Genomic DNA, 26,940 nt, shown 5'->3' on the forward strand with positions numbered 1-26,940 from the left:
AACTATGTATTTTTCATTTATGGCTGCATAAAAACCTTAGCCCCCATATGTGGCAGGTGAAAACATTTATTCAGCCTCTGTGTACCAAGAATCAGGGAATGCTGGGATGGGTTAAGTTCTCACCTAAGGTTGTAACCAAGTTGTTGGTCACCAGCTTCTGCCCTTGGAGCCTGACTAGATGTGAGTGAGCTAGCTCAAATACTCATATGCCCAGAGTTCCAGTTTTGGGCTCTGAATGGGCTGAGCTCCAGTTGGTGCCGCATGGTCCTCTCTAAAGTTTTACTCATGTGAATTCCTCCAGGTGAGTGCTCCAAGACAGAGTCAACATGAAAGAGGGACCCCAGTGGAAGGTGAAGTCCTCAGGAAGCTGATTTTTAGAAAGATTCCATCACTTATTCAGCATGCTCTTGGCCATAATCTATGAAGGAGAGACTACACACACTCGGGTACTGATGCCAAGGTCAGCAGTCATTGGAGTAATTCGGGAAACTGATTCCTGCCCTGTCTCCATTGTTCTGTGTATCTGCACACATGCTTTGTCTCCAGATGGGGTATCCCATCTAGAGTAGTGTGAGCATTAAAAAAAAAAAAAAAAAAAGATGGGCGATGGGATGAACTTGCTGGTACTCAGAGTGTAGCACTAACTTACTGGGATGTCTGGTCTTACACACTGTCCCAGAGCAGAGGAGTTGAGATTACATTGATTAACTTGATTTTCTTAGATGATCAGGCACACATCTAATGGGAAACTTACATTACTTCTGTGCCTTAGCCAGTATAGTGGTTACTCAGTCAAAATTTGCTATCTGAATCTAGCCTAAGAATAAATAATTTCCCTAGACTTTAGAAGGGCTAAATGATACAAAATGATGACTTGATAACATGATAAAACGTTCTCGATTTTATTGAAAGCAGATCCCATTTCTTCACACAGGTGAGTTTATTTTCTTCCTTCAAAAGCTATTCCATTGTGCTGTTCATCAGAGTGAGTTGGCTCAGTGAGACAATCACTGATGGAGGTGGACACAGAGTTAGCACCACAAATCTACACCCCAGATAGCCACAACAGCGTTTCCAGTGTTTACAAGCTTCCTTACACACCCACACATTATTTACAGCTAATAAATAAAATTTAAAGTCAAAGCATCATTGAGATATGTACGTATATACTGCCATGAATTAGCAATAATGGGGATGCTGGTGACATATGGTACATCATTTTATTGTTAGAATGACACTGAGCCTAATGAAACCAGTCACTTTTGTCCTATATTACATAGGCACAACCAACTTTCTCCTAGCAAGGGCTAGCATTCCAGCATATCTGGAACTACTTCTCTGACATATTATGGTATATCTCTTGACTCTTTCCTTTCTGAATGACATTGAATGACAAAGACTCTTGTGGGGCTTTGCTTGTGTGTAGGTGTTCAGATACCCACACATTTCACAGTTTCTGTTCCCAGCAACAGCCTCTGAGATAGAACTTGTTTTATTTTTTTTTAACATTTTATATTGATGAATAGTAAAAGCAATCTGAACATATGAGATCTTGTTCATAAATAATTCTTCATTATTGATTTTTTTATAGTAAAACAAAAGAGCGGCAACGAGCCTGGTACTGTCTATGGCTATCACAATAGAAGGCTCCTCACTTTGCACGCAACAGTGTACAAGCATCGATATACACATTTCCTAGTAATTTCGACTTTTACGTGGTAAAAAAAAATGGTCCTGCTCTAAAACTTGTACTTTGCGCAGTGCAGAATTTGAACTTGATCACTTCTAAACTAGAAATTAATGTGATGTGTTAGACGTGTGACAGAGGTACGGTCAAGATGAGTCTCAAACGAAATGCTAACGATTGGGCATTGAATGTGTTCTATTGGTGAAAATGACTAAGAAAAATCTGATAATAAAATTATGGTTATCAAGCTCCCAGCACTCAGGAAGCCAAGGCAGGATGGTTGAGAGTTCAAGGTAAGCCTGAAGTACATAGTTTAGTTCTTGGTCAGGCTCAGATACGGAGTGGGACAAGTATTCCTTTTCTCAAGAAAGCAAAACAGAGAAATAAAATCAGCCAGGGCATTATTTTCTCTCAGCTCAATTCATATGTCACCTGAATCACAAGCTCATTTCAACATCTGTCTAGAGAATAATGTTATAATATGTGACACGTTTTTAAAAGACAGAGGAATTAAGCCATAAAACTTGAAGTCTACTAAGAATTACTCAGTCTAGGTTTTGTACCTCTACTGACTTGTACTTCGTTGTGGTGGGACTAAGGGTCAGGAATCCACGAGCCACGTCTTCCATTGCTTTTGCAAAGTCACATGTCCCTGGTCACTTTATTTATTTATTTTATTTGGTAGGGGTGCTATATCCTGATGGTAAAAGAACTAGTTACAATGGCCAGCTGTTTCAACTGCTAAAGAAATGGATCTGACTCACAGCACAAAAAAATGTTGTCTATATTAGACTTCAAGAGAACTTTGAGAAGGTCTCAATTTAAAACCTCAGAGATCTAATGAAAATAAGAGGCCCTTACTAATTTTAGACCATGACCAAATGGGTCACATGAAGGAGTCTTGTATGGTTGGGAACAAATGATTCCTTCTTAAGGGATATAAGATGGCATGCTTCTCCTCTCTGCTGTCTTCTGATGCTGGAGGACATGCTATCGGCCATTAGGTTCCTCACGTTGTGTTAGCCACCTTTTAATATTTGACACTGTCTTCTATTTAACTAACAAGATATAGCTGGGATTAATACTCAGGAAAATCCACTTTCAAACACCCAAACAAGGGTATTTTTTTTAAATAAAATTTACTTCATTTTCTTCGGTCTTCAAAGAACTCAGATGCTTTCTTCTCTTGTTGGTTTGTCCAGTGTCTGAGGAAAAACAGAAGAAAGGCTATTTAATCATCCGATTTGTCTTTTACAAATCTGTCCCCTTCCCAGCACTGTCATAAGGAAGCAGTGTCCAAGTGACATCCAGAACTGAGCTTGTGTGGTTCAGATAATACATCTGGAAAAGTAGTAGCCTCCTGGGGCAGTAGACACGCTTGGTGCACATATACATAGGCCCCCATTGGAACATCATCTTCAAGAAGACCAGGTCACGTGATGACAAAAGTCCCAAAGCTTTCCTATGCTCTAAACACAGTGAAAAGCCTGCTTCATTCATTCTTTGTGAGCCTTCTGAAGAGTTAGCAGGGGATGTTAGACTGAGAGTCTGTGAGTTGAAAACCCCTGAAGAGCATTGTCTGATTCATAATCCTAAATTTAAAGGGCATTTCAAGAAATGACTTCCTTTGTATCTGTTGTTTCGAAATCCTATGAACAGACCATAGGCACATCATTAGACCTCAGATAATTTCTTAGAAACAGGATTACCTGAGGACCTCATAAATAATTGAAGGTATTTCCCATGTTTGTGATATGAAAACATATAAATGCCATGTATGTATAGTGACAAAGGTTATAAATAAAATGTTACTGATAAGGCCTTATTGGTTTCACCTTGCTTTTGTCTGGTTTCCCTCATCTATCCATAGTGAGCACATATACTTATATTTAAGTGGACATTTAAAATGAGGTGCTCATAATAGAGTCTTTAATATTCTTTTCCTGAAGACAGTAACATTATTTGGTACTTCTGTTTATTATAATGGAGAAAATAAGATAAAGCAAAAGCAAATGCTTTTTCTATTGCCCAGTGACTCTGTCATTGTTTCTGTTTCACCGCTTCTGTAGTACTATCTAATATCTTCCTTTAATATGTGTAACCTATTAGCACTTGGGGTCTGGCAGGAGAGTGAGGGGGAGGGATAAAAACAGCGTATCCTCAGAGCTTGGGAAAGGAGGTGGAAGGTCACATGCTTGGTCTCCACTTAGCATTGACGTGCTGGAAAGATTCTCCTGCCAGCTGCCATTGGGGATTAGCCCCAGAGGTCATGTAGGACGAGCCAGCAGTTGTTTTGAGATAGGAGAACAGTTTCCTGTACTCTTACGCCATTTTCTCCCCATATTTGGGGTTTTGACACAGTTCAGGTCTCCCCTGTGGGAGACCTATGTCCTGGAATCTGTGGCTATTAGAGAAAGAAGGTGACCATGTGGCTACAGCTGATATGAGATGCTTTCACCCCTAGGTATGAACCCTGGGCTGAACCCATGGCCATAAGAGGTCCCTGCTCTTCAGGTAGCACTATGTAGCTAACAGACTTGCAGTAGTGGGAAATGCTGAAGTGAGGGCTTGTGGGTGGTTCAAGAAGTAAAAGTTAACTTGTGTGTCTGGGATGAATGTCAGCACAGTACAGAAGGAAAAGTAGCACTAAAAAAAAGAAAAAAAGCAAGTGAGCATGAGATAAGAAAGAAGAACTAAGAGAGAAGCCCTAAAGATAGTGACTAGAGAAGCTGCAGGGTAAAGAGCTAGGCAGATGCCAGTTCAAGAGCATGCCTAAAGAGCTTTGGTTCAAGATGCTCACCAGCCCGACTTCTTCAGAGACTTGTCATGGCATTTCACAAACACTGCAGCGTCCTTTCCTTTCTGCAGATGAGAAACTTTCTCCCTGGCACAGAAGATGACCCTGTGGAAGACAGTAGATGTGAGCATGCCACCCAGAACAATAAGAACAACTGCTCAAATGGGTCAAGGCCAGTCACATCCATGGAACCATATTGGGTAGCTACAGTGCGTGGTGATATTTCCAATAGTTAAGGGTGCTACTCAGGTCTGACCAGCAGAGGAGTTACAGAACCACCTCTTAGGACTGCTATAGGAGAATCAGGGAGTCAGCCTTCAACTGCTTTGGGAACAGAGGCTATGTAGAATTTTTCTATCCGTAGCATTTCTTACAAGTTTTTGTATAAAAGTAAATGACGATGACGACGACGACGACGACGACGACTACTACTACTACTACTACTACTACTACTATTACTACTACTACTACTACTACTACTACTACTACTACTACTACTACTACTACTACTACTACTATCAAATTTCTCAATTCTACCTTAAAGAGTTATTCCTATCAATGGTATGGTCACAAAATTCTTGGACAAGTGTGTAAACATTTCAATTCTATGAGGGCTCTTTATGCAAATTATTTGTTCTATATTTTGTAACTGTTTTGTGTTTGCAAGAAATAGTCCTAGAGAATAGGTAGATTGCCCACTTCTGATCCCAGCTCTCATTCAAAATCATCATGACCAGTTCAGGGCTAGCATCTCCAACCCCAAAATCTAAATTCCCAGATGTTCCAAAATCCCAGTCTTTTTGAATACCAAAATGATGGCACACATTGGAAGTTTCACACTATGACCTGAGGTGATAGATGGTAGTCAAATTGCAGTCACTGAAAAGGTTCAATTTACCTTCAGACTGTGTGTAGGACTGTGAAATACACATCTCCTATATATCTCATTATATTTGTGCAAAAATAGATTAAAAAAAAAAGAAAGAAAAGTCCAAACATTTCCATTCCAAGTGTGCAAGTGTAATTGGTACTCAATAAATTCCTCTGTGTGGCCATGAAAGAATATTCCTGAATCATTTCTGGAATAATTAACTCGGTCCCACAGGATTGAAAAGGAGGGTTCCTAACATTCCACGTGCATGTTGAAGGCTCCCGAAAGGTTTCCCCCCAAACACTGACAGAGTCTGTGCGAAATGGGTGGGAGGACATTCAGGTCCATTACTTTTTCTGAGTCTCTCCGGCTTTCACTCGGATCTTCTCGATGACAAAGCTGGGACTGCTCCACCAGTCTGACCAGCGGAAGTAGGAGTCGTTCTTCCACTTAAGCTTCATCATCAGCAATTCCCCGATGTCCACCTCCGTGTAAATCAAGAAGGAGTAGGTTTTATTTGTGGCGACCTCCGGCCTGAGTGAAAATTCCACAAAGTTGGTTACTTCTAGAAATCAGCCTTCTCTCCTCCCTAAATGTAAATAGCTTTATTGTTTGGATGATATTTTAAAAATGCAGAACATGTCAGAGATGAATGTCAGCAGCATTTGGCTGCTTAAGATCCCGCACACCCTTTTTCCTCCTAATACTAAGAACTAGTACAGTTCTTAAGGGGAAAAGACCATATGCCAGTTTCCTGTATTTCTTTTTATCTTATACATGTGCTCCCTTGACTACAAAGTATATGTTCAGTCCTCTTCTTCGCTCTATGACAATCATGTTTACCTACTTTCCAAGAACTCTAATTTTTAGAATCTGAATTGATTTTATTGCCATGATGAACCATAACTCACATGACCTTTGCCTCAGTGTTAATTAACACTCAGCTGGTGGTATGTATTCCATAATAAGTATGCCACACTTAAAATTTTAAAAACATCCCACTGAGTATTTCTTCAAGGATCCATTGTACAAGAAACCTTATTCCTTGTAACCATAGCTATGGAAAATTATTTCCTCACTGTCTTCCTTGCATGAAAAGTTCTTGCAACCAATGATACAACCAGTAGATGTGTGTTCTGCACAGTCACGTTATAGTCACTGTGCATTTTAAAACCTGTGCTTATTTAGGAATTATTAAAAGGTATCATGACATTTTCTCTAATCAAAACTGAGTAATACTTTGCCATGTGCATTTTACTTATGCTATTTTCTTTATCTATCTATCTATCTATCTATCTATCTATCATCTATCTATCATCTTATCTATCTATCATCCATCATCTATCATCTTATCTATCTATCATCCATCATCTATCATCTTATCTATCATCTATCTATCTATTATCTAATCTATCTATCATCTATCTATCATCTTATCTATCTATCATCTATCTATCTATTATCTATCTATCTATCTGTATATGTTAGTAAACTGACTTCCTGTTACAATTGTTTTTTGTTTTTTTCTTGGTGATACTGGGACCACATTCAAAGGTAAGTGCTCACCTCCCAGCCATATCCCTACTTCATAATGTTAACTCTTTTTTGGGGAACTTACTATTTTATCAGTGCTTCTTAAAAAAAAAAAGACCTGTATAGAGTAAACAAATATAAAAGATTAGAAAGCAGTGTTTTTTCTTACAAAACGGTGCAAGATCTCCATTTCTGAATTCTAATTTCCTTTTCTTCTTTTGGTATGCTGAAACAGGGTCTCTCTACATAAACCAGGCTGGCCTTGAACTCACACAGATCTACCTATCTATGCCTCCTAAGTGTTGGGATTTTAAAGCTATGATCTACCATATCCAGCTAAATTCTAATCTCTTTAAACTAGAATTTCCTTTCATGGGAGGTCAGGAATAGTGAGCACCTCTGTTTCCTAGGTCAAGGGTTCTGGCAAGGAACAAGGCTGTGACCTAGCCACAGGTTGGAGACAGTCCCAGAGATACTCACAGGGTGAAGGGAATGTTCTCACTTTCAGCCACTGTGCCATACAGAGAAATCTCGAAGGCCTGGTTGTTTTGCTTGTCATTCTCAGTTCCAGAAAAGTGAATCTTGACTTGGTAATGGAATACTGTAGGGGAGGACATCGGAACAAGGCATGTCAGTCTTCGTGAAAACATGGTTCCCAGAGGATCGAGCAATGTAGACTCACAGAACATGTCTTCTGAGCACCCAAACAAGAAGTGCACCTATTGCACCTGAAGTGCTTCGGAAACAGCTTTTGCTGAAAGTGATGTAGACCTTATGTGCTTTTCAGTGTGGCTATAGTGCACTTGTGTCTGAATTGCCAACCAAACACACCCAGAAGCTCTCTGTGACTTCCACTGACCTTGGCCACCCTATATTTCAACATCTGTGCCAAACATATTTGGTATTTGCTACTGTGTTACTGTTACTGTGTATGGCCTTGTTTCTTGCCATTTCCTGGGTACATTGTACCACCCGCAGCCCCATCTCATTCTGTTCCTCCACCATCCACACAATGAGGCATGTGGCACACACAATACAGTGAACTACTGTGAACAACCAGAAAAGCCTTGAGGTCTGTCTTCCAATGCCAGGTCCCAAATTGTCCTGACTTAGGAAATCCATCAGGAAGCAGGAATTTCCGTATCTCTTTCCTTTTCTACTCTACTTATCTGCCAAAACCCTGAGTACAAACACAGTTACTGTGACCAAGATGGGGATCATTCTGAGGGTTACTTTCTGTACCCCAAGATTCCGATGCATATTTTTTATTACACTGCTATCTATTAAATGGAATTTCTCTTATGCTGAGACCCAACATCCTTAACTCTAGTGGCAAAGAGTAGATCAAAACTAGATTTTGATGTTACTTTGGATACTTATTTTTCTAAAAAAAATTCAGTACATTTTATTGTAGTTTCTTGTGATAATCTATATTAAGTTTAGCTCTTTGTTTTAAGTGATGTTGTGCATGCGTGTGTGCATGTGTGCATGTGTGCATGTGTGCATGTGTGCATGTGTGCCCAGCTGGCCTCAAAATCACTATGTAGTTGAAGATGTCCTTGAACTCGTGATCTTCCTTCATGTACCTCCCAACGGCAGGGTATTACAGGCAGGAACAACTATGCCATCCTCATAGCTCATTTTATAATGAAAGTAAACAAAAACAGAAAAACCAAACAACTAAACCTCATGATTACTCAAACCTAAAGATAAATCATCTGGTGTCTAAGGCAGTGCTGTAGGTCATCACAGGAGAGGCTGGTGCTAGGGATTGTTTTTGTGTGTCTAGGAAGTCCAGACAGAAGCCTGGGTGACCCCGTGTAAGCCTCTCCATTTCTAGAGTATGGTCTCCTCCATGCCACACACCTGGTTCTAGAGTTAGAGAAAATGGAAGTTCTCTCACAGCCTTCAAGATTTCTTTGAATGCCATATGCTCCAATATCGGAGCCACCTGGTATACCTACAGACATATTTTATCTGGGAAAGCTATTTAATAAGTGCCCTTCCTTCAGGCTTCAACCAGGGCTCTGCCAAAGGCAGCTTGTCCAAAATCGGTCTCTGACACCAGATGTATCTTAGCATGCAACCTTCCTTCCCCATGTATGTCTTTTGGTCAAGCTTTAAGTTCAAGTTTGAAATGAGTTCATGGGCAGATGGACTTATAACTCGGCATCTTGCTTCCCTAATGTGCTCGCTAGTTTTATGTCAACTTGACAGAAGTTACGGTCATCTTAGAGAAGGAAACCCAATTGAGAAAATACCTCTGTAAGATCACTCTACAGGCAAGTCTGTAGAGTATTTTCTTAATTGATGGGAGAGGGCCAGGCCCATTGTGAGTGGCGTTACCTCTGCGCTGGTGATCCTGGGTTCTTTAGAAAAGCAGGCTGAGTAAACCATTAAGCTCTACTCCTCCCTGGCCTCTGCATCAGCTCCTGTCTCCAGGTTCCTGTCTTGCTTGAGTTCCAGCCCTAACTTCCTTTGATAATGAACAGTGATGTGAAAGTGTAAGCAGAAAGAACTCTTCCCTCCCCAAGTTGCTTTGGTCATGGTATTTCATCACAGAAATAGTAACCCCCACTAAGACACTTGAAAGATTTGAATTGGTGGTTTGTGACTTTGTGTAAAGCAAATTTTAGAAGTGACAAATGTCCAATGAAGTTCCAGAGAGCAACTAATTTAGCCTTTGTTGGCTACATGGTCTTTTTTAGATAATATGGAAATAAATGTGTCTGACCATATTCAAATAAAACTTTATTTACAAAAGCAAGTGGTACACTGAATTGGGCCAAAGGCCTAGAGTTTATAATCTCAGAGTGATGGTTCCAAATTAGCTCTCTCCCAGTACTAATGGCTGGTCACAGCTACAGAGAAGGCTGGCTGCAAATTCAAGGCTGAGCTCTGGGGTCTTGCTAGTGTGGGAATCAAGAGCTAGATGAAATGAACTAGTGAAAACCCTTCTGTATTAACAGAGGCACAAGTGAGGCTTCCAGTCTTAGTAACATCACTTCATTAGCAATTCTAATAGACAGACTTGGCCCATGATAACAGAGATGTCACTAAACAATTTCCCCTCCTTCCCATAGCTTCCAGCTTACCTTTGTAGGGCATCTGAGAGCGAGTCTTCAGGTACATCTTACTGCTTCTCTTGGCTCTGACCTTGTTGATCTCATAGCCCACGTTGTTACAGCGATTCTTTCTGCAACTCAGGCAGAGCCCTTTCTCAAATGCCTCCTTGGAATTGCACCTGTATGCCTTGCTGGGGTTTTCTTCATTCAGCAGGGAGTCAATGAAGAGATGGATGGAGCGCTCGTGCGAGCACTTCACCAGCTGGTCCACATCTGGGCAAAGAGACATGGGAAATTGCAGTTCTCCAGAAATGGCCTTGCACGAGGTCAGACTCGGTGTCAGGCTCTGCTTTAGGATGTGTTCTTGGTGGCAACTGCTCATCCCCCTCCTTAACTGTCAAGTTGACCATCAGAAGTTGACAAGAACTTTTGACCCTTGCCATTTTATAGTTATGAATGATTATAAAGCCATAATAGACAACACCTGAGGGAGAACTTAATTCCCTCTAGTTTAACACAAATTTCCCTTTATTGAAAATGTCTACCACTTCTAGAGGCTCCTAAAAGCACAGTTCCAGAAACCACACAATAAGGGGAATAATTGTTAAATTAGTAGTTGAGGGGTCAGAGGACAAACTGTGTCCTTGCCTTCCACTTTGTCTGACATACCCAGGCTATCTGGCCTGCAAGCTTCTAGGGAATCTCCTATCTGCCTCCCACTTCACTGTGTCCAGATTACAGCAAACACTGGTACATCTGGCTTTTATGTGGGATCTGTTATCTAAATTTAGGTCCTTACACATGCATGGCAAGTGCTTTACTCACTGAGCCATCTTCCCTCCCCACAAGTGTGTGTATTGAAACGACATACTGTAGAGGCAGGGAACAGGATACAAGGTCATCGGGGCCTAAGCCTCAAGACTCACATTTAAGTGACTTGTAGTTTACTCACCTCCAAGCCCCTTCTCTGCAATTACACGAATGGCTTCTCCAATGTTGCATCCTGGCTGGAAAGTGCCTCCATTGGGATAAATATCAACATGCCCTACTGGTTTCTGGATCCCAATACTTCGACCAGGCGACCCCCTGGTAAATGTGTGTAAGACATCTACGAAATCCGCATCATCAGGAGAAAGGCGACTAGGGGCTTCTGCATACTCAAAGTTAGGCCCAGCTGGATCCAAGCCTTGGGGGGAAAGAAAGGAGTCACATGGAGTTTTAAAGTCTGTAGTAAGTTCAATCCTCGCATCAGCATCTGCTCTTTGGGGTGTAATTGGAAGTCTGAAATTCCTATCAGCTTCAAGATTGGATCTTTCAGTGGCTAAGAGTCAAAAAAGTAGGCATAGCTACTTCTAAAATGGAATCTCACCCACTCCCTCTTTCTTGCTCTCTCTCCTTCTTTCTCATCCTCCAAGGCTAGCCTCAAACTCTTGATTCTCCTGCCTAAAATTCCACAGTGCTATGATTACAGATGTACGCCAGTGTGGCCCACATATTTAAGTCTCCCCCACCCTCCACCTTTCTCCAGATGCTCCAGTTACTAGAATGGCTTTAAATACACACTGTAGCTGACAGTGGCTTTGAACTTGCTGCCTTCACATTCTGAGTGTTAGTGTTGCAAGCATGCACCATCAGGCCTAACATGCATCTCTTCAACTGGCCAGTCTACAGAAATTTTTCACACCTAGTGGCCTAATATCCTCTTGTAGGTTATTTGTGAGATTAAAGGTCTCAGACCTACAATCACTCACTGATCAATTCTTTTCTCCCTCTCTCTACACCAAACCATTTATAACCACTTTCTAGATAACTGTCTTATTCCAAAACTCTCTAGAATCAGTCCTTGTTAGTCTCCCTGGTGCTATTTGAGAGGGAGACATCTATGGAACAGAGGAAGGTGAGAACTCTTTCTCAGAGGAACGTGTGGGTCTCCATGCTTAATGTTCTCGTCTACTCCTGTGCCACAGTCAGTAGGTGGAAAGCTGGACCTCAGACAAGAGATGATGAATATTGGGCACAAGTTCCCAACAGCATGCACATGGGTATCTAATGGAAGCAGCTCTGATTCTCTTTCAGAATGATGCTCACGTTGCTTCTTGTGATAAATGAACAAAATGAAACAACAAAATGCTTCTTACCAGTAATTCTATTGACCTTCTTGTTGGTCAGACTTCCTGCCACGCCAGCAGCATGGGCTCCAAGACTGTACCCTAAGAGGTGGACATTGTCTAGGGGGTAGTTAAATTCTTCCTGGGGAGAATAAATGAAAAAGGTTTTGATGTAGCTCTTAGTCAAACATCAAAACTAAAAGTAGTAAAAATGAACATAAATGTCGGTTTAAAAAAATTCGGCACTACTGTAAATGAATTTTAGTGATTTCTTGTTATAGCTAAAAGACACAAATACTCTGTGGGGTTGAGACTTTTTCCTTTACGACAACTTGAAACTAGGAAATTTTCTAAAACATCTAAATATATATATATATTTTCAAACATCTAAAATATATATTATAAATATGTACTACATAGTAGATATATGCATGTATATATAATGTGATATAATATATAAGTGTATATTTAAAGTTTTGCACATTATCTGCTTGTCCAAATATCCTGCATCCTGTTATTCCTTGAAGTTGGCCAAGCCATGACTAAAGCAGACAAAAGAAAATGAGAAGAGATCCCAGACACGGATGACTCCGTTTTCTGCATCAGCAGCTGTGGTGGTTTGAACGAGAATAGTCTCCAGAGGCTCATGTATTTAAATGCTTGGCCCTCTGTAGAGGAAGTGTTTGGGGAGCATTAGGAGGTGTGGCCTTGTTGGAGGAGGTGTCACTAGAGGGTAGCTTATGAGGTTTCAAAAGCCCATACCCTGCCCAGTGGCTGTACCTTAAGATGTGAGCACTTAAGCCCATATGTGATGCCCATATGCTGACTGCCATGCTCCCTGCCTTGATGGTCAAGTACTCTAACCCTCTGAAACCCTAGGCCCCAAATTAAATGCTTTGTTTTCTAAATTGCCTTGGTCATGGTGTTTTATCGCATCAATAGAAAATTAACTATGACAACAAGGAAGAAGCTTGACCCGGGGAAGCAACCTAGTTCTTTCAAGTTCATTTGTGTGACTAACAAAAAAGCCAAGAAAAGAACTTTTGTTTTTCAGTGGTTAATCCAATAAACAAAGCATAGATATTTGCATCTGATTCCCTGGCTGATATAACTCTTTACGAGAGTACTAGCTTACATTGTGGTAAGAATGACTAGATTATACAGCCAATAGATCATCCAGTCCTGCGACATCCTTTGATATTTCAGTGAATAGATCTTTAGCTATTTAGCTCAGAAACAAACAAAAACAAAACAAATGAACAAGCAAAAACAAGCAAACAAACCTTAAAATTAACTCCCAGCATGTGGTCCCCAAAAGAAGGAAGTGGGGAAAAAAATCTGTAGGCAACTCCAATTCCAGACCTTATCTCATGTCCTCTATGTCCACCCAGCTCTCTTTCTGTCTCAGTTCATCCCTGCCCCAAGCCAGGAGGGTGACTCTATGGATCTCAGCTACTCTAAGAGCCAAACACTGTAAACTATTTTGTTAAAGGTTGGTATTCGAACAAGAGTCAAAGCAGGATACAAATACACATGCCAGCCAGCTGAGGGACTGAGGCAGCTGAACATGGCGTCTTTCCTGTCTTAAAAAGCAGGGCTTTTGTTTATGCTACCCACGTGGTTCTTAGTCCCAGCAGATCTGTTCACTAAAATATCAAAGGACAGGTCAGTGCAGGATGATTTATTGGCTGTCTAATTTTGTCATTCTTACCTGTGGTGGTTTGAATATGCTTGACCCAGAGAGTGGCACTATTAGGAAATATGGCCTTGTTGGAGGAGGTGTGGCCTTATTGGAGGAAGTGTGTCACTGTCCAGGTGGGCAAAGAGAGCTTCCTCCTAGCTGCCTGAAGAAGCCCTTTGGACTGCCTTAGGATCAAGTTAGGAACTCCTGGCTCTAGCATAATGTCTGCTCCCATGCTGTCATGCTTTCTGTCATAATAATGGACTGAATCTCTGAAACTGTAAGCCAGCCCCAATTAAATGTTGTCCACTACAAGAGTTGCCTTGGTCATGGTGTCTGTTCACAGCAATAAAACCCAAACTAAGACACTGTCACAACATAAAGATGCTCTTGTGAAAATTTGAAATGCTTCAGAAAACACGTTAGCTCTTAGAGAAAAGGCAGTAAGATAAAATAAATCAGTCATTCGTCTAGCTATAACCAAGAGTTTTAACCTACACCCAGAAGGCTCCTTCTTCTTAGTCTTACCTCCAACCAGTTGATGAACCTGGCCACATCATTTCCCACCAGCTTGGTATAGCCGGCAGACACTGGATAATGTTGCTGGGCCCGATACAACCAGTCTACTACAATGACATTGGAGTCAGGTTCTCTTTTGTATAGGGCAGCCACAAGTTTGGGCACCCAACTCTCATACATTCCTGTCACCTAAAAAAGACAACACAGGATTTCTTCTGACTATAATTCATTACAAAATGACAAGCATCTATGAGAAATGAAAAATACAAACTATCATGGAAGTCCATTGGCTCAGGCTGAGAAGTCAAGCTTCAAGGGGCCCTCTGACACTTTCCTATCCCTACCCCTTCCAGGGCAAATGTGAGTATACCAGGGAGAGTGCTAGCCTCAGGAACAGCAGACCGGAAATTATATTGCTTTAAAAAGTTATGTTTTATCAATTAGTAAGACTTTAACAGTTTACACTATTTAAAAAAAAAAAGCTCAGTGTCAACATATTAAACATTTATAGCCAAATTATAAACTTTTAGAAAAGAAATGTGGTTTAATTACTTTTAATTTCGATAGGAAATGTTTCCCAGAAGAGTCGATTTAAAGATCAGGCCTGCTGGACAAATGTCTGATTTTGGCAGCTCTGGAGAGTAATAGAGGTTAAGTTCACGACCTGCCTCAGTTATAGAATTATTTCAAGATCAGCCTTGGGGAATCTTAGTGAGACTGTCCTAAAAAGAGAAGTGGAAAGATGGCCAGGGCCATTGTACAGTGGCGAAGTGCTTGGCTTGCATGTGCAGAGAAAGCCCAAGGCTCAACATTCAAAGCTGCATAATTAGAAGAAGGAAGATTATTTTTAAGAGATGCAAATGCAGTACTTATAAAGAAAGGTTTGCACTTGCAAACTATTTATTAAGGATGTTAAGGTCAGGTCACTTTGCAGCCGCAGTAAAGGCTACCAATTGTTTGTTGAACTTAGAACACTTTGGCAAATGTGCTTTTTATTAAGACCTACAAAAACCAACAGAGGAAAGGGACCCTTGGATACCCAAATCTACTGACTCCATCTGGAGTTTTACACTTAAATGATGAGTTCTTTTAGACTCCTGCTTTATTGTTTATGCCTTTATTAGACTAAAAAACCCAAACATGAACTTCACGTCACTCCCTACACTAGACAACTTTTCACCTAGTTTCTGTGCCCTGTGCTGGGGCAAGGCCAGTTCGAGAGATACGGATTGTGGTTATACCTCTCCTATTAATCAGTTCTGTAAACTAACGTCAGCCTTCCTGGGACACCTGTAACAGAAAGAACAGCTCGAAGCTCCCACATACATTCCCACTTGTGACCAGTCTGGTTCTGATCTCCTGCTGGGTCAGCTCTGCAACTATTTTCAGCATGGAGAGAAAGCAAAGAAGAAATAATATGCAGCTGATGTCAGTCCACCAAAAACCCAGGTAAGCCTCTTTGAACACGTCTCAGCCAGGATACTTCAAGTTGGGGTTGAGAGCATGTCTTTGAAGGAACGAACTGAACACATGCAGACTGTCCATTCTGGACAGCTGGTCCTATTCTCTTCCCTTCCTGACCACCACACTGACTCCCTTTTGCAGCTCCTATAGAAGATCAGAAGACGGTGTCATTTCTCCAGAACATAGTGTTAACTGCCCTGACTCCCACCCCCAGTGAAACCCAGCTAGTGCAAAGCTCCAGTGGGAGTGGGCAGCTCTCCTGACCTGACAGAAGAGTGTCCTGACTTCCCTGAGTCTATGCCCTTGGGTGACCTGGAAGCTTATCTCTGATAAGCTGTTTGTTCTAGGTTCTGCTGTACCTTTTTCTATATCAATGTTTCCAAGTTAGGCCGTCTGGCAAAGGGCAGGTGACCAACTTACCTACACTTTTGGGTACTTGAATTAACTCAGTAGCAACTCATCCAACCCTTTTTCTTATTCAACATGAAATAAAGTTGAAAGAAACAAGGAGTTGAGGAGGCCACACACTGTCCTCTACTCAAAAAAGGTCTTGTTTTCTAGCTTTCTCTACGTACAAGCTTGTATCAGACAAGCTTTCTGAACCAGAACCCACTCTGCTGCCTGTAGCAGGTGTTTTGACTGAACCCAGCCAGCGTTTGCTCAGATAAGCCAGGATCAGCTGGCTGTATTCGATTCCAGACAAGGCAAGTCGTGTGGTAAGGAAACACAGCTGGCCTGATCAGCAACCTCGCCTGAGGCTAGCACTCAAAACACCACCATCTGTGACCTGAAGAGCACAGGTGCATTTTGTGAGGCAGTAGGACCAGGAGCTGCATCTGGCACCATGCTAGACACTGCATTAGTCATGAGATCTTCACAAGAGAAGGAAAGTCTCCCAGCCCCTCTGCAACTTTCTAAAGCTCCAAATTCTTTCAGGGGTCGGACTGAGATGTGTGAGAGTTGAGACTTGCGGTTGCTTCCCATGCGTAAGTGAGCTTAAACTTCTTGGGAAGGGCCATACTATGTACATTGAAACTGTCTCCAAACACTTCAAATATAAAGATATATAACATAACTCACAGTTTTTGTTATGTTAGGAGTTAGACTTTCATCATATGCTGTATACCATACTAGGTTCAGTCTAGTAAATGATATCTTAAAAACAGAAGCATCTGTATGGATCCTGCTGTCAACATATCCGTAGAGATTATAAATGATTACAATAACAAAACCACTTCAGTGTGTGGGAAGAGATATCTGTATTGGGTGTATATTGTTTTTACCTAATTCTTCTCATTGGAATTTGATATATAGCTATAGCGTTCAAGAGTTGCCTCTGAATAGGAAGACGATGCATCTTTAACCATCTATTTTATATAAATTATTTTTAATGTATAATGCAACCTGCTCACTAGGAATTGAAAATCGTAAAAGTTAATTGAAATACTCGCAGAACAGGACCATGGAAAGCAACTCTTTGGCATACTTGGGAGGGGCTATTTGTGAATATTTTAAACAAGTAGCTTTAACCACAGCTTGTATTTCTGTTCCTCTCCTTTTTATGTGTGTGCGTGTCTCTGGGTGGGTCCATGTGGGACAGCCTGATGTATTGTTCCTCAGGAGCTGTCCACCTTGCTTTTGGAGATGGGACTCTTGATGAGAAATTGGCCAAGAAGCTAGGTTGACTTGTCCGTGAGCTCCACAGATCCATCTGCGCCTCCCTGGGATTATAAGGCTATGCCCCTGTGCCCTGCTTTTTAATTATTTATTTTTTAAGTGCTGGAATAGAACTCAGGTCCTGTGCCTTTCAAGACAAACACTTTATAGCCTGAGCTACCTTCCTAAGAACGTTCTTCAGCCTTCTTCCATGACAGTTCTCTGATAAGCTCCCTTAAGTTTGTAGCTGGGGCACATCGGAAGCAGGGGCGCCTTAGTGAAGTCTATATGAAGCCCCTTGTTTTACCCTACGTCAGTAGGCTGAGGCCTAGAGAGCACAAATGATCACATCACAGGGCTGGAGAACAGCCAAGAAGCACCTGAGCAGCTCTTTTGGCCTCCTCTTACTCTCACAGATGACTTTAGGAAAGAGCCTTTGGTGAACAAATGCAAGATTGCATGAATGCAAGAATGAATGCATGCATGAATGAATGAACGAACGAATGAATGAATGAACGAATGAATGAACGAACGAATGAATGCATGAATGAATGAACGAATGAATGAATGAATGAACGAATGAATGAATGAACGAATGAATGAATGAACGAATGAATGAACGAATGAACGAATGAATGAACAAATGAACGAATGAGTGAATGAATGAATGAACGAATGAATGAACGAATGAACGAATGAGTGAATGAATGAATGAACGAATGAACAAACAAATCTTTTCCTGGTTCTGGGGCAGCTCATCCTGTGTGTATCAGGATCATGCCAGGCTTCCACTGGCTTGCTGAAACAGTAACACATCCTTATCTAGTGTTGAGTGGAACATTCTTCTTCTACCTCCATGAATGATCCAAGGGTAGCAGACAAAGGTGGGCACCAGCTAGGGGAAGGACTATTGAATTTGGGACTATAGGGGCTACCATGAACCAAGATCGCCTCTATTCAAGTTTAGAAGGAAGCTGTCAGAGAGCAGACAAATACAGATGGTGGCTTTCCAACAGCTGGGGTCTCATTGATCACCCTTTGCTCCAGAACCACTCTTACCGTCCATCCATGGATCACCACAAAGGTTTTGCTGCTGTGGTTGAAGTGGCAGTTAGACACAGAGTCTGCTAATCCAGGAATCAGATGACAAGTGTCCTCAGCTGTGTCTTCAGGGGTCCTTAGGGCAAATTTACTTTCGATGTCTGAGAAATCTCTTCCCCCTACAGGAAAGGAAATGGAAGGGATTATTTGGTTTTACATTCACAAGCAGCCGATGGCAACAACACCCTTGACTTTTCTAAAGCAGGTTTTCAAAAAGGAACATGAGTCTGTGCTAGCATGAGGACAGAGCATGAAGGCCCAGAGCACCAGAACTCACATAAATGCCAGGTGGGTGTGGTGACCTGCCTGGAAAATGCAGCCTTCCGAGGCAGAGGTGCGGTCTTCTGAGCGAGCTCTGGGTTTGATTCTAAGACCCTGCCTCAGAGAATAAGGTGAAAGAGTGATCAAGAAGGACAGCCTCCATCAACCTCATGCCTCCATATGCACATGTACACGTGTACACCTGAATTCATGCAAACACTGTTTGCATGTGCACATAAAATATTTTTAAAAGAAGGAAAAAAAAAACAACCGTGGGTTGCAAGAGAGTGCCCAATGTCCCACTGGTGATAGTGTAGACAGAGATGACCTTAACTGTGACTTAAGCAATATGACTGCCAGCCCTTGCTCTCAGTCCTTGTCCAGTTAGGGAGCCTGTGGGTGTGTATTTAATTCACACAAGTGAACTCTTATGTAGAAATTCCTGAATTTCATCATGTCTCAAGTGACTTGGCCAAGATGGGAAAGACAGGGCGCTCTAGCACCCAGGAGTTCTGGTTCAAGTTCAAAGTTTATGCTCCTAGAGAACACTGCGTGGAGAACACACAGATCTCATAAGGTGTGGTTACTGTTAGGTTTTGAGTTATTCCATTTTCTTTAAATATGTGATTACTATGTATTTATCTAAGGTTTTCCTATGAGAACACAATCAGACTTACCTAAAGGAGGGACCATTCCCCCCCCCAGACCCCCATTAACAGAATTTTAAAGGAAGTTAAGTTGGGAAACATTTACTATCCTAACAGCAACATGTGCTGTCTCCAGCCATTTCGAGAGTGGAGGGTTCGAAGACACCATGGAGTGTGTGAGCCACAGGCAATACATTCTCTAGGTAGCTCTCCTCTTCCTTTTGTTCTTAGAATGTTTCACACGAAGTTAGACCTTTAAAATTACAGCAAATCTTAGCGAGGTGGTGGTGGTGCGTGCCTTTAATTCCAGCACTAGGAAGGCAGAGGCAGGCAGATCTCTGTAAGCTTGAGGCCAGCCTGGTCTATATAGTGAGGTTCACGACAACCAGGACAACACAGAGAAACCATGAATCAAAAGGAGCTTGTTTTCCCTCTTCACACTGAGTCTTGACCTGGATAGGAGAGAAGGTGAACCTTGGTTTTGAAACTATTGACATATACCTAAATGCTGATAAACCTTTATGATTATTTATAGAAAGAAAAAATTGGTAAGTTGTCAATACCGTCAGATCTTTTTCAAAAAAAAAAAAAAAGACCACAGAAGAGTTAGGAACAATTACTTAATTTTTAGTCAAGTTATAGACAATGTCTATTTACTACATAAAAATATATATAGAAAGAATTGGAATGTTTCTCTTTTAAATTTTTCAGGAAATGAACAATTGACATAATTAAGACACTACTTATGTCTCAACATAAATATATTCCCTTTTTTAATAACTAAAAACTGAAACCTCTAACCTCAAACTGACATTGCCAAAATCGAGCCAAGAAGGACAATCAGAAGGATTTGCTAGAAGTGAAAGAGCGGGCAGTGTAGTTGAGCTCCTCAGGTGGTTTTCCCTTCTTAAAGATTGTGTGTAAACGCTGAGGTGAGTGTCTTCGTGATTCATTGTAAGCAGTGATTCAATCATTCATACAAGTTCACTCAGACACACACTCGAACGCGCGCGCACGCGCGCGCACACACACACACACACACACACACACACACACACACACACACACACAATGTCTACCACCTAAAACACAGGAGGAGATGCTTCTTAGTAATTACATTTGCTAGAAATAAATGAGTTTCCCAACAGTTGCTAAATACTCTAAATGCATTTCTCCAACTCAGAGGCTGGGCTAAATTCCTGATCTTTAAAGCTCCTAATAATGTAAGGAATTTATCCTGCTACCAAGAGTTTGTGCAGTCCCCTATCTTATTTGATGACTCAGCCATTCTTCTTCCTTCTAAACCAGAAAGTGCTGTTAACCTTACTAGCTGGCAAAAGAAAATATTGCGTGCCATTAACCTAATTAATCTGATTCTGCCCAAGAAATTATTTTAGTTTGAGAAAGTGGTGTAGAAAAACTAAAAGTAAATTAGCCTCATTTGATTGCCACTTCTTCCCACCTCTAATAGTCTATCCTCCTCTCTAACAATGTGCACACATGCGCACACTCTATAACATATATTCAGAGGTTGCACTCTGTTCTCTCCTTCCACCCTGTGGCATCTGGGGATAAAACTCAGGTCATCTGGCTTCCATACAGCCTTAATCTGCTAAGCCATCTAGCCAGCCTGATTATCAGTCTTTGTCAATCAGAGGCAACCGAACGATCCAGCAGACGGGCTCCCTTACTGGCCATTTTTGCATTGCTGCATCAGAAGATTACCTTGAGTGAACAGTTCCAGAAATGCCATTCTCGGCCTCCTTTACCCTAGAGTTTGGCAAGGTAGTGGCCCTGATGACTTTGAAATGGCCCTGGGTAATCTCTGAAAGTATTAAGGCTGACTTTGCATGTTTCTATGAAGAAAAAAAATCCAGTTTAACATGGAGATCCAGGGCTTAGGGTGGAAGCTATACAGACAGCGTGTCTATTGAACCCACTTGCTGGATGAGAAAAGAGACAGGAATTCATCCACCATCATAGATTTGCACATGGAAAGTTTCGTTTTAACTTTAATGGGGAGTATTTGTCTGTGTGTGTGTGTGTGTCTGTGTGTGTGTGTCTGTGTCTCTGTGTGTGTGTCTGTGTGTGTCTCTGTGTGTGTGTCTGTGTGTGTCTCTGTGTGTGTGTCTGTGTGTGTGTGTTTGTGTGTGTCTGTGTGTGTTTGTGTGTGTCTGTGTGTGTGTCTGTGTGTGTGTCTGTGTGTGTGTCTGTGTGTGTGTCTGTGTGTGTGTATCTGTGTGTGTGTGTCTGTGTGTGTGTCTGTGTGTGTGTCTGTGTATGTCTGTGTGGTTTTCATATTAAAATGGTGCTGCTTAAAAAGCTAGGCAACAGCTGTCAATTTTAGGTTAGCTGTGAAGTTGCACATCTTTCTGCTGCTTAGTCTACGCAGGAGGAATTTCTCATATTGCTAGTTAGTGTTTGCTGCCCTTTAAGAATGTCTCATATCCTAAAGATTTCCCAACCTCTGTGGTCCCTGAAGCAGCTACTGATAAGAACATGCAGAGACAGGTAGGAAGATGAACCCCAGACACGCCTCCATAGCAGATTTCATCATCAAGGTGCACTCCCGGTTAACTACTGCAGTGTCAGGTGAGCTTGATTAATCCGAGGTGACTGTTGCTAAGGAAACCAAGAAATGTATCAGTGACTCGGCTTTCATCCAGCTAGGCTGCCTTTTGCTATTTTCCTAGGAAAATTAAGACCACGTTGGAAAAAAGGAAGGGGTGAGAACAAGAGGGAGGGAAGAAGGAAAAGGAAGAGAGGACCAAGGAAGTGAGGGAGATCAGAAGGAAGGAGAGGAGCAGAGGCGTATCCTTTCAAAGGCTTCAATTCTGTATAGAAATAATACCCTTACAACTGCTACCACCCAGGCGGGCCCTCATCACACACTGGGGTGATGTGTTTATGTAGGTAAATCAGACAGTAATGAGTTTCCTTTACTGTGTAACCTTTATTCCTACATATCCAAAAAGACAGCTCAAATGTAATGTAGAACAAAGAAAAGAAAAATATCCTGATATGGAAAATAGTCACAGAGATGAAATTAGGCTTAGTCAAATCACCACAGAGAGGGTGGGGTTAGATAGAGGGGACTGTTCTGCTGTCAGAAAAGTAGCAGCACTGAAGTAACAGGTGACACTGAAGACGGGATGAACGCCATCAGGGAAGGAGCACCGAGTGTCTGAAGACTCAGAGGAACTCAGCTACCGTCTCAGATAACACACACACACACACACACACACACATCACAATGCAGCCTTGGTGATGACAATGTGGAAACAGGCTGTGCCCAGAGGAAAGGGGACAATGACCGGACTGGACCATCTGACAGACAGAAGCTGTCAGCTGAGTATAACAGCCCGCTCTATAACGCTGTGGGCTAAAGGGAAGCTGTGTTAAAAATACACTCTGTCAAACACACGGAACATCTTTCCACCGAGATTCTTCCCCCGCTTGTCCCCCACACCTTTCAATGCCGTTATTAATCAATCACTCCCATGTCGAGCTCTTTTCCAGGTATTTAACTCTGATATTAGCCTGCAAGTGAGCACTGTGGCTGAACAGGACTTCATGCAGCCGGACCCTCTATGCTCCCTCTCTTAGCTCTCTGCTTTCCTGCCTGGGGCCAGGAAAGGCTGCAGGGGCTCCAGGAAGAAGCCCAGGGCAATGTCTCCCAAACTCATACACTCTTCGTGGAAAAAAAAGAAAAACATCAAGAGTGAACAAGGAAACTGGGAGCCTAGAGGGGAGCTGGGTTCACTCCAAGCTGTGCCTTTCACAGTCTCACCCTAGGTGAATTCATTTGTGGGACAAAGGGCTTGGCCTGCTGTTGTAGAAGAAGGAAAGTGCTAGTAGAGAGAACAGAACGTCGATAAGAGGAAATCATTCCACATCTGCTTAGGAATAATATTCCTCCAATACATTTTATTGATAGGAAAATCAGGTGTTGGCTAAAATCCAAGATTATTATGTAATTACTTAGGTGTCCCTTTAAACCAAACTATAAGGGAGGGGCCCCAGGGCACTTTGAGTCTTGCCAACTTTCCTAAGAGCTCATGCGGCTAAACCCAGAAGGGTGACACTAAGCAGCTGAAAAGCTGGGTCCAGAGCTTCTGAAGGAAGCAAAACCTGAAAATGGAGACGACCTTTTCCACGGGAGTTTACGGTAAAAGTCGTGTTATACTGTGGTGTAGTTTCTGAAATATGAATTGAGCGTTTGCTCCTATTTTCTTAACCAGAGTTGCAAACTATGTAGAAAGATAGCTTGCCACAGCAGAGACAGAATCCCCAGTGTCCTCAAAACACCCGAGATTCTTACTTTAGTGCAGTTCTGCCATGACCGATTCTCTCGCCTTTGATAACAAGACATTTACAACTATACGCAGAAATAAAAGCTAGCTTTCAGCTGCACTCATAGACTCCACTAAAACTGGAATTAGGCTGCGGACGTGCCACCTTAGAGCACCTCCAGGGGACACCACCCTGGTGGCGAGTCCACCAGCAGCAACACAAGGAAACTCCAGCCTCCTTTTATGGCTGAGTTCAGTCATTTTTTTGTGTCTGTGTTCTGTTAGCTCAATCAAGGTTCAAGTAACAAGGCTTCTCAATTGTGGGCAGGTCTGGACTTCAAGGCCATAAAGTAACTTGCTACCGACCCTAGTCGTCTTCTCTAGGCAGAGAGCAGGCAGAGCCGTGGAGATGACCGATTTTGGGACCATAATGGTGAAAGCGACCTCCTAACTGCTAACTGCTAACTGCTCTAGAAAATCCCATGTGCTCTCAGCTAGGGCGAGCCTCTCCTAGGACAGCAAGGATAGGACACAGTGCTGAACTGGCAACCTCCAAGCCACAGGTTCCAGTCTGCTGATGGCTGAGCCTCGTTTTCTGGAAGATAGGCTCTTTGCTGGGCTTTCCTGAATACCAAGCTAAGCCGAGCGAGCGCAAGGAACGCTTACAGGACGCGGTTTCCCAGGACTCCGTGCCATGCGTTCCCCGGCACCGCCGCGCATTCCCACTCTCACAGTAGCCCATAGCCGAGAGCGACAGTGCCCTATGCAGTTGGAATGCACACAACGCGTCCTCCCACCCGCACCCGCGATGGGGGCACACTCGGTTCACTCTTCCCGCCTACAGAGGGGTCTGACCCGTAGTCCCAGCAAAGTTAGGGTCACCTTGGCCCACATGCCTTGCATTCAGCAGCCCCACTGCCTATGAGGAGGTTACCACCGATCACTACAGCTTCTCTCCACCTCTGCGCCCCCACCCCCATCCCACGCGTCACACCCCCGCCCCCGCCGTTCCCTGTGATGGCCGGCGGCGGGAGAGAGCTGGGGACGGAGCGGGAAATCGGGAGAATGAAAAAAATAAAGAAAGAAAGAAAGAAGAAGAAGAAGCGGGAACCCGGAGTCGCCACAGCGTGATGGGAGGCAGAGTCTCTCCTTCCTCCTCCTGGATTCCACTCCAGCCACCCTTCCCGGGAATCTCTTTGGCTATTGCGCCTGCTTAGTGCACGTCCTTTCCAACTTTCTCCCTCCCATCTTCAGATGGAGAAAAAGTGGTCTGGTCCCGGTCTGCAGGTGGAGGGGAGCTGGCGCGAAAAACATACCGTCTGCTGCGGCCACCCCTCCGCGGAAGGCGGTCAAACTCTGGAGCCAAACTCCCAGGGCCACCAGGAGCAGGGCTTTGCTCTCCATCTCCGGGCGCGCCCTTCTGCTTTGCTGCTGGAACTGCGCTGCGCGGGCAGTCAGGCGGGCGGGGATCCGCGTTGCAAAGGGTTGAGCCGGAGGCGTCAGAGGACTAGAGCGCGGTGGAGCGCCGCGGGGCAAGTCAACCTTTAAAGGGGAGGGCAGAACAGCTACAAGGGGCAGAATTTCTTGGAGGAGGAGGAATCGAGTCTGACACCGTTTCCACTGCACAGCTGTTTAAGTGACTGGAAATATGCAAATAAGCCTCATCACCTATTGGCTATAAAATCATAAGTTGGGGGGAGGACTCTAAATTCACTTCCAAATATTTGAGCACACTGTAACGAGGCTCAACGGTGCCAGCGAGAAGAAGGGGAAAGGGCAGGAGGGAAAGCTTGCTTGTCGTTTAGGCTCCAGTTTGCCTATCCAGAGGAACCTGCTCCCCAGGGACCCCTGTAGAGGCCGGGAGGAGGGGTTTACGCTGATTTATGTTAAGTAGTCTACGATCAGTTTTCTGAGGGGAAGAAGTTTTGCTCTTAAACAGCGCGTGTGTCCAACACTTTCACCCCCTCCCTTTTGATAAATCTTTGTTAAACTTGAAAGATCCTTTCAAACGTACCCCCGCCACACACACACATACAGGTCCCCACGGGCCAAAGGGACCTTAGGACACATATTGCTCAGCGCCTGGTGCCTGCACGGTCTGCCTTTTATCGTTGGCAATATGGATCTCCTTCTGTGGTAGAAGAAAGGAAATTAGTTAATAATTCTAATTTTTACCTTATGTAAATTGTACTCGATCCTCTAATTCAGTAAGAAACTCAAGAATAACATCTATTTTCAGAGGCAGAAAGTCATGGTCAAATATTGTAAACTATCCTGGACTTTCAGTGGGAGAAGGCATGCCAAATTACCAATCCAAACTTACAAAGACAGTACATAGATTAGCGATGTTCCAGGGTGAGGGGGATATGGGGCGCTGGGAGTGTGGGGGCAGGGTGAGGATCTTGATGGAAATATCCCGAATTCCACTAGGCTTGTCATTGTATGACTGTGTAGATGCTTTAATATTAAATTGTGCTCTGCCAGGGTTGAGACTGAGCTTTTGCAAAGTGGATTAGCACATGTTTGTAGAAAAGCAAGAAAAATAAAATCACATCGTATACTGTGCTCATCTGCAAGTATCTTTTTAAATGAAGAAGGTGTTGATTAGCTAGAGAAAACCATAAAGATTAAATTCCCCACCTTAATGCTGAGAAGCCGTCTCAAAAAATCAGTTCTCTTTACTGATCTCAGTATTTTTAATATGGTCTCCTCTTCACACACACACACACACACACACACACACACACACACACACAGGTTAAGGGGATCAAAAACTATATAGTTTAATATAAGCCCACCTTTTAAATTTCTCACAACTATCAGATAAAAGCCACACATGCTGTTCTGTAGATGAATTCCAGCCCGATGTCTCACCTTCTCAACTTGCATTTGTGATCCTTAAACAGGGCATCGTTCACATTCATTACTGGCTCCGAAGCATGTGGCCAACCTTGAAAGCTGGCAAGAGCAAAGCCCCACTGAACGACTTTGGAAATGGCAGAGATTCTCCAGGGCGTATAGTTAGGATGTGGCCGACCTCCAAGAGACGTATATAGGAAGCTCTGTCTGATTTTAAAACGTGACAGTGGCATAAAAGACATAAAACCAGGAGTGCAGAAATACTTAAGTGTTTTATCCAGTGTAGCCACACAGCCTTGTTTCAAACATAAAAGTCATTTAGTCGGATTCCAAACCGACCTGCACTGCTACCTGTAACTTTCAGAGAACTCTAATATTTTATGGGATTAATAAAGGGTC

At 42.8% G+C, this 26,940-nt stretch overlaps 1 protein-coding gene across 2 annotated transcripts; it reads right to left on the minus strand.

Moving 5' to 3' along the window:
- Window positions 1-878: 878 nt before the first annotated feature.
- On the minus strand, window positions 879-26,602 carry Lpl (lipoprotein lipase). Of its 2 annotated transcripts, XM_063275054.1 has the most exons (11): window positions 26,557-26,602; window positions 24,999-25,813; window positions 18,441-18,601; window positions 14,271-14,450; window positions 12,092-12,203; window positions 10,906-11,139; window positions 9,984-10,226; window positions 7,369-7,489; window positions 5,707-5,889; window positions 4,488-4,589; window positions 879-2,892 (listed from the first exon to the last, which is right to left on the minus strand). In XM_063275054.1, coding segments are annotated over exons 2-11 (1,425 nt in total). In that variant the 5' UTR covers window positions 25,087-25,813; window positions 26,557-26,602; the 3' UTR covers window positions 879-2,891. The 2 variants fall into 2 exon arrangements, with proteins under 2 accessions (XP_063131124.1, NP_036730.1); NM_012598.2 differs by lacking the exon at window positions 26,557-26,602 and having other exon boundaries at window positions 1,475-2,892; window positions 24,999-25,275.
- Window positions 26,603-26,940: the final 338 nt, after the last annotated feature.

The sequence above is a fragment of the Rattus norvegicus genome, chromosome 16 (genome assembly GCF_036323735.1).
Source record: "Rattus norvegicus strain BN/NHsdMcwi chromosome 16, GRCr8, whole genome shotgun sequence".
Classification (NCBI taxonomy): domain Eukaryota; kingdom Metazoa; phylum Chordata; class Mammalia; order Rodentia; family Muridae; genus Rattus; species Rattus norvegicus.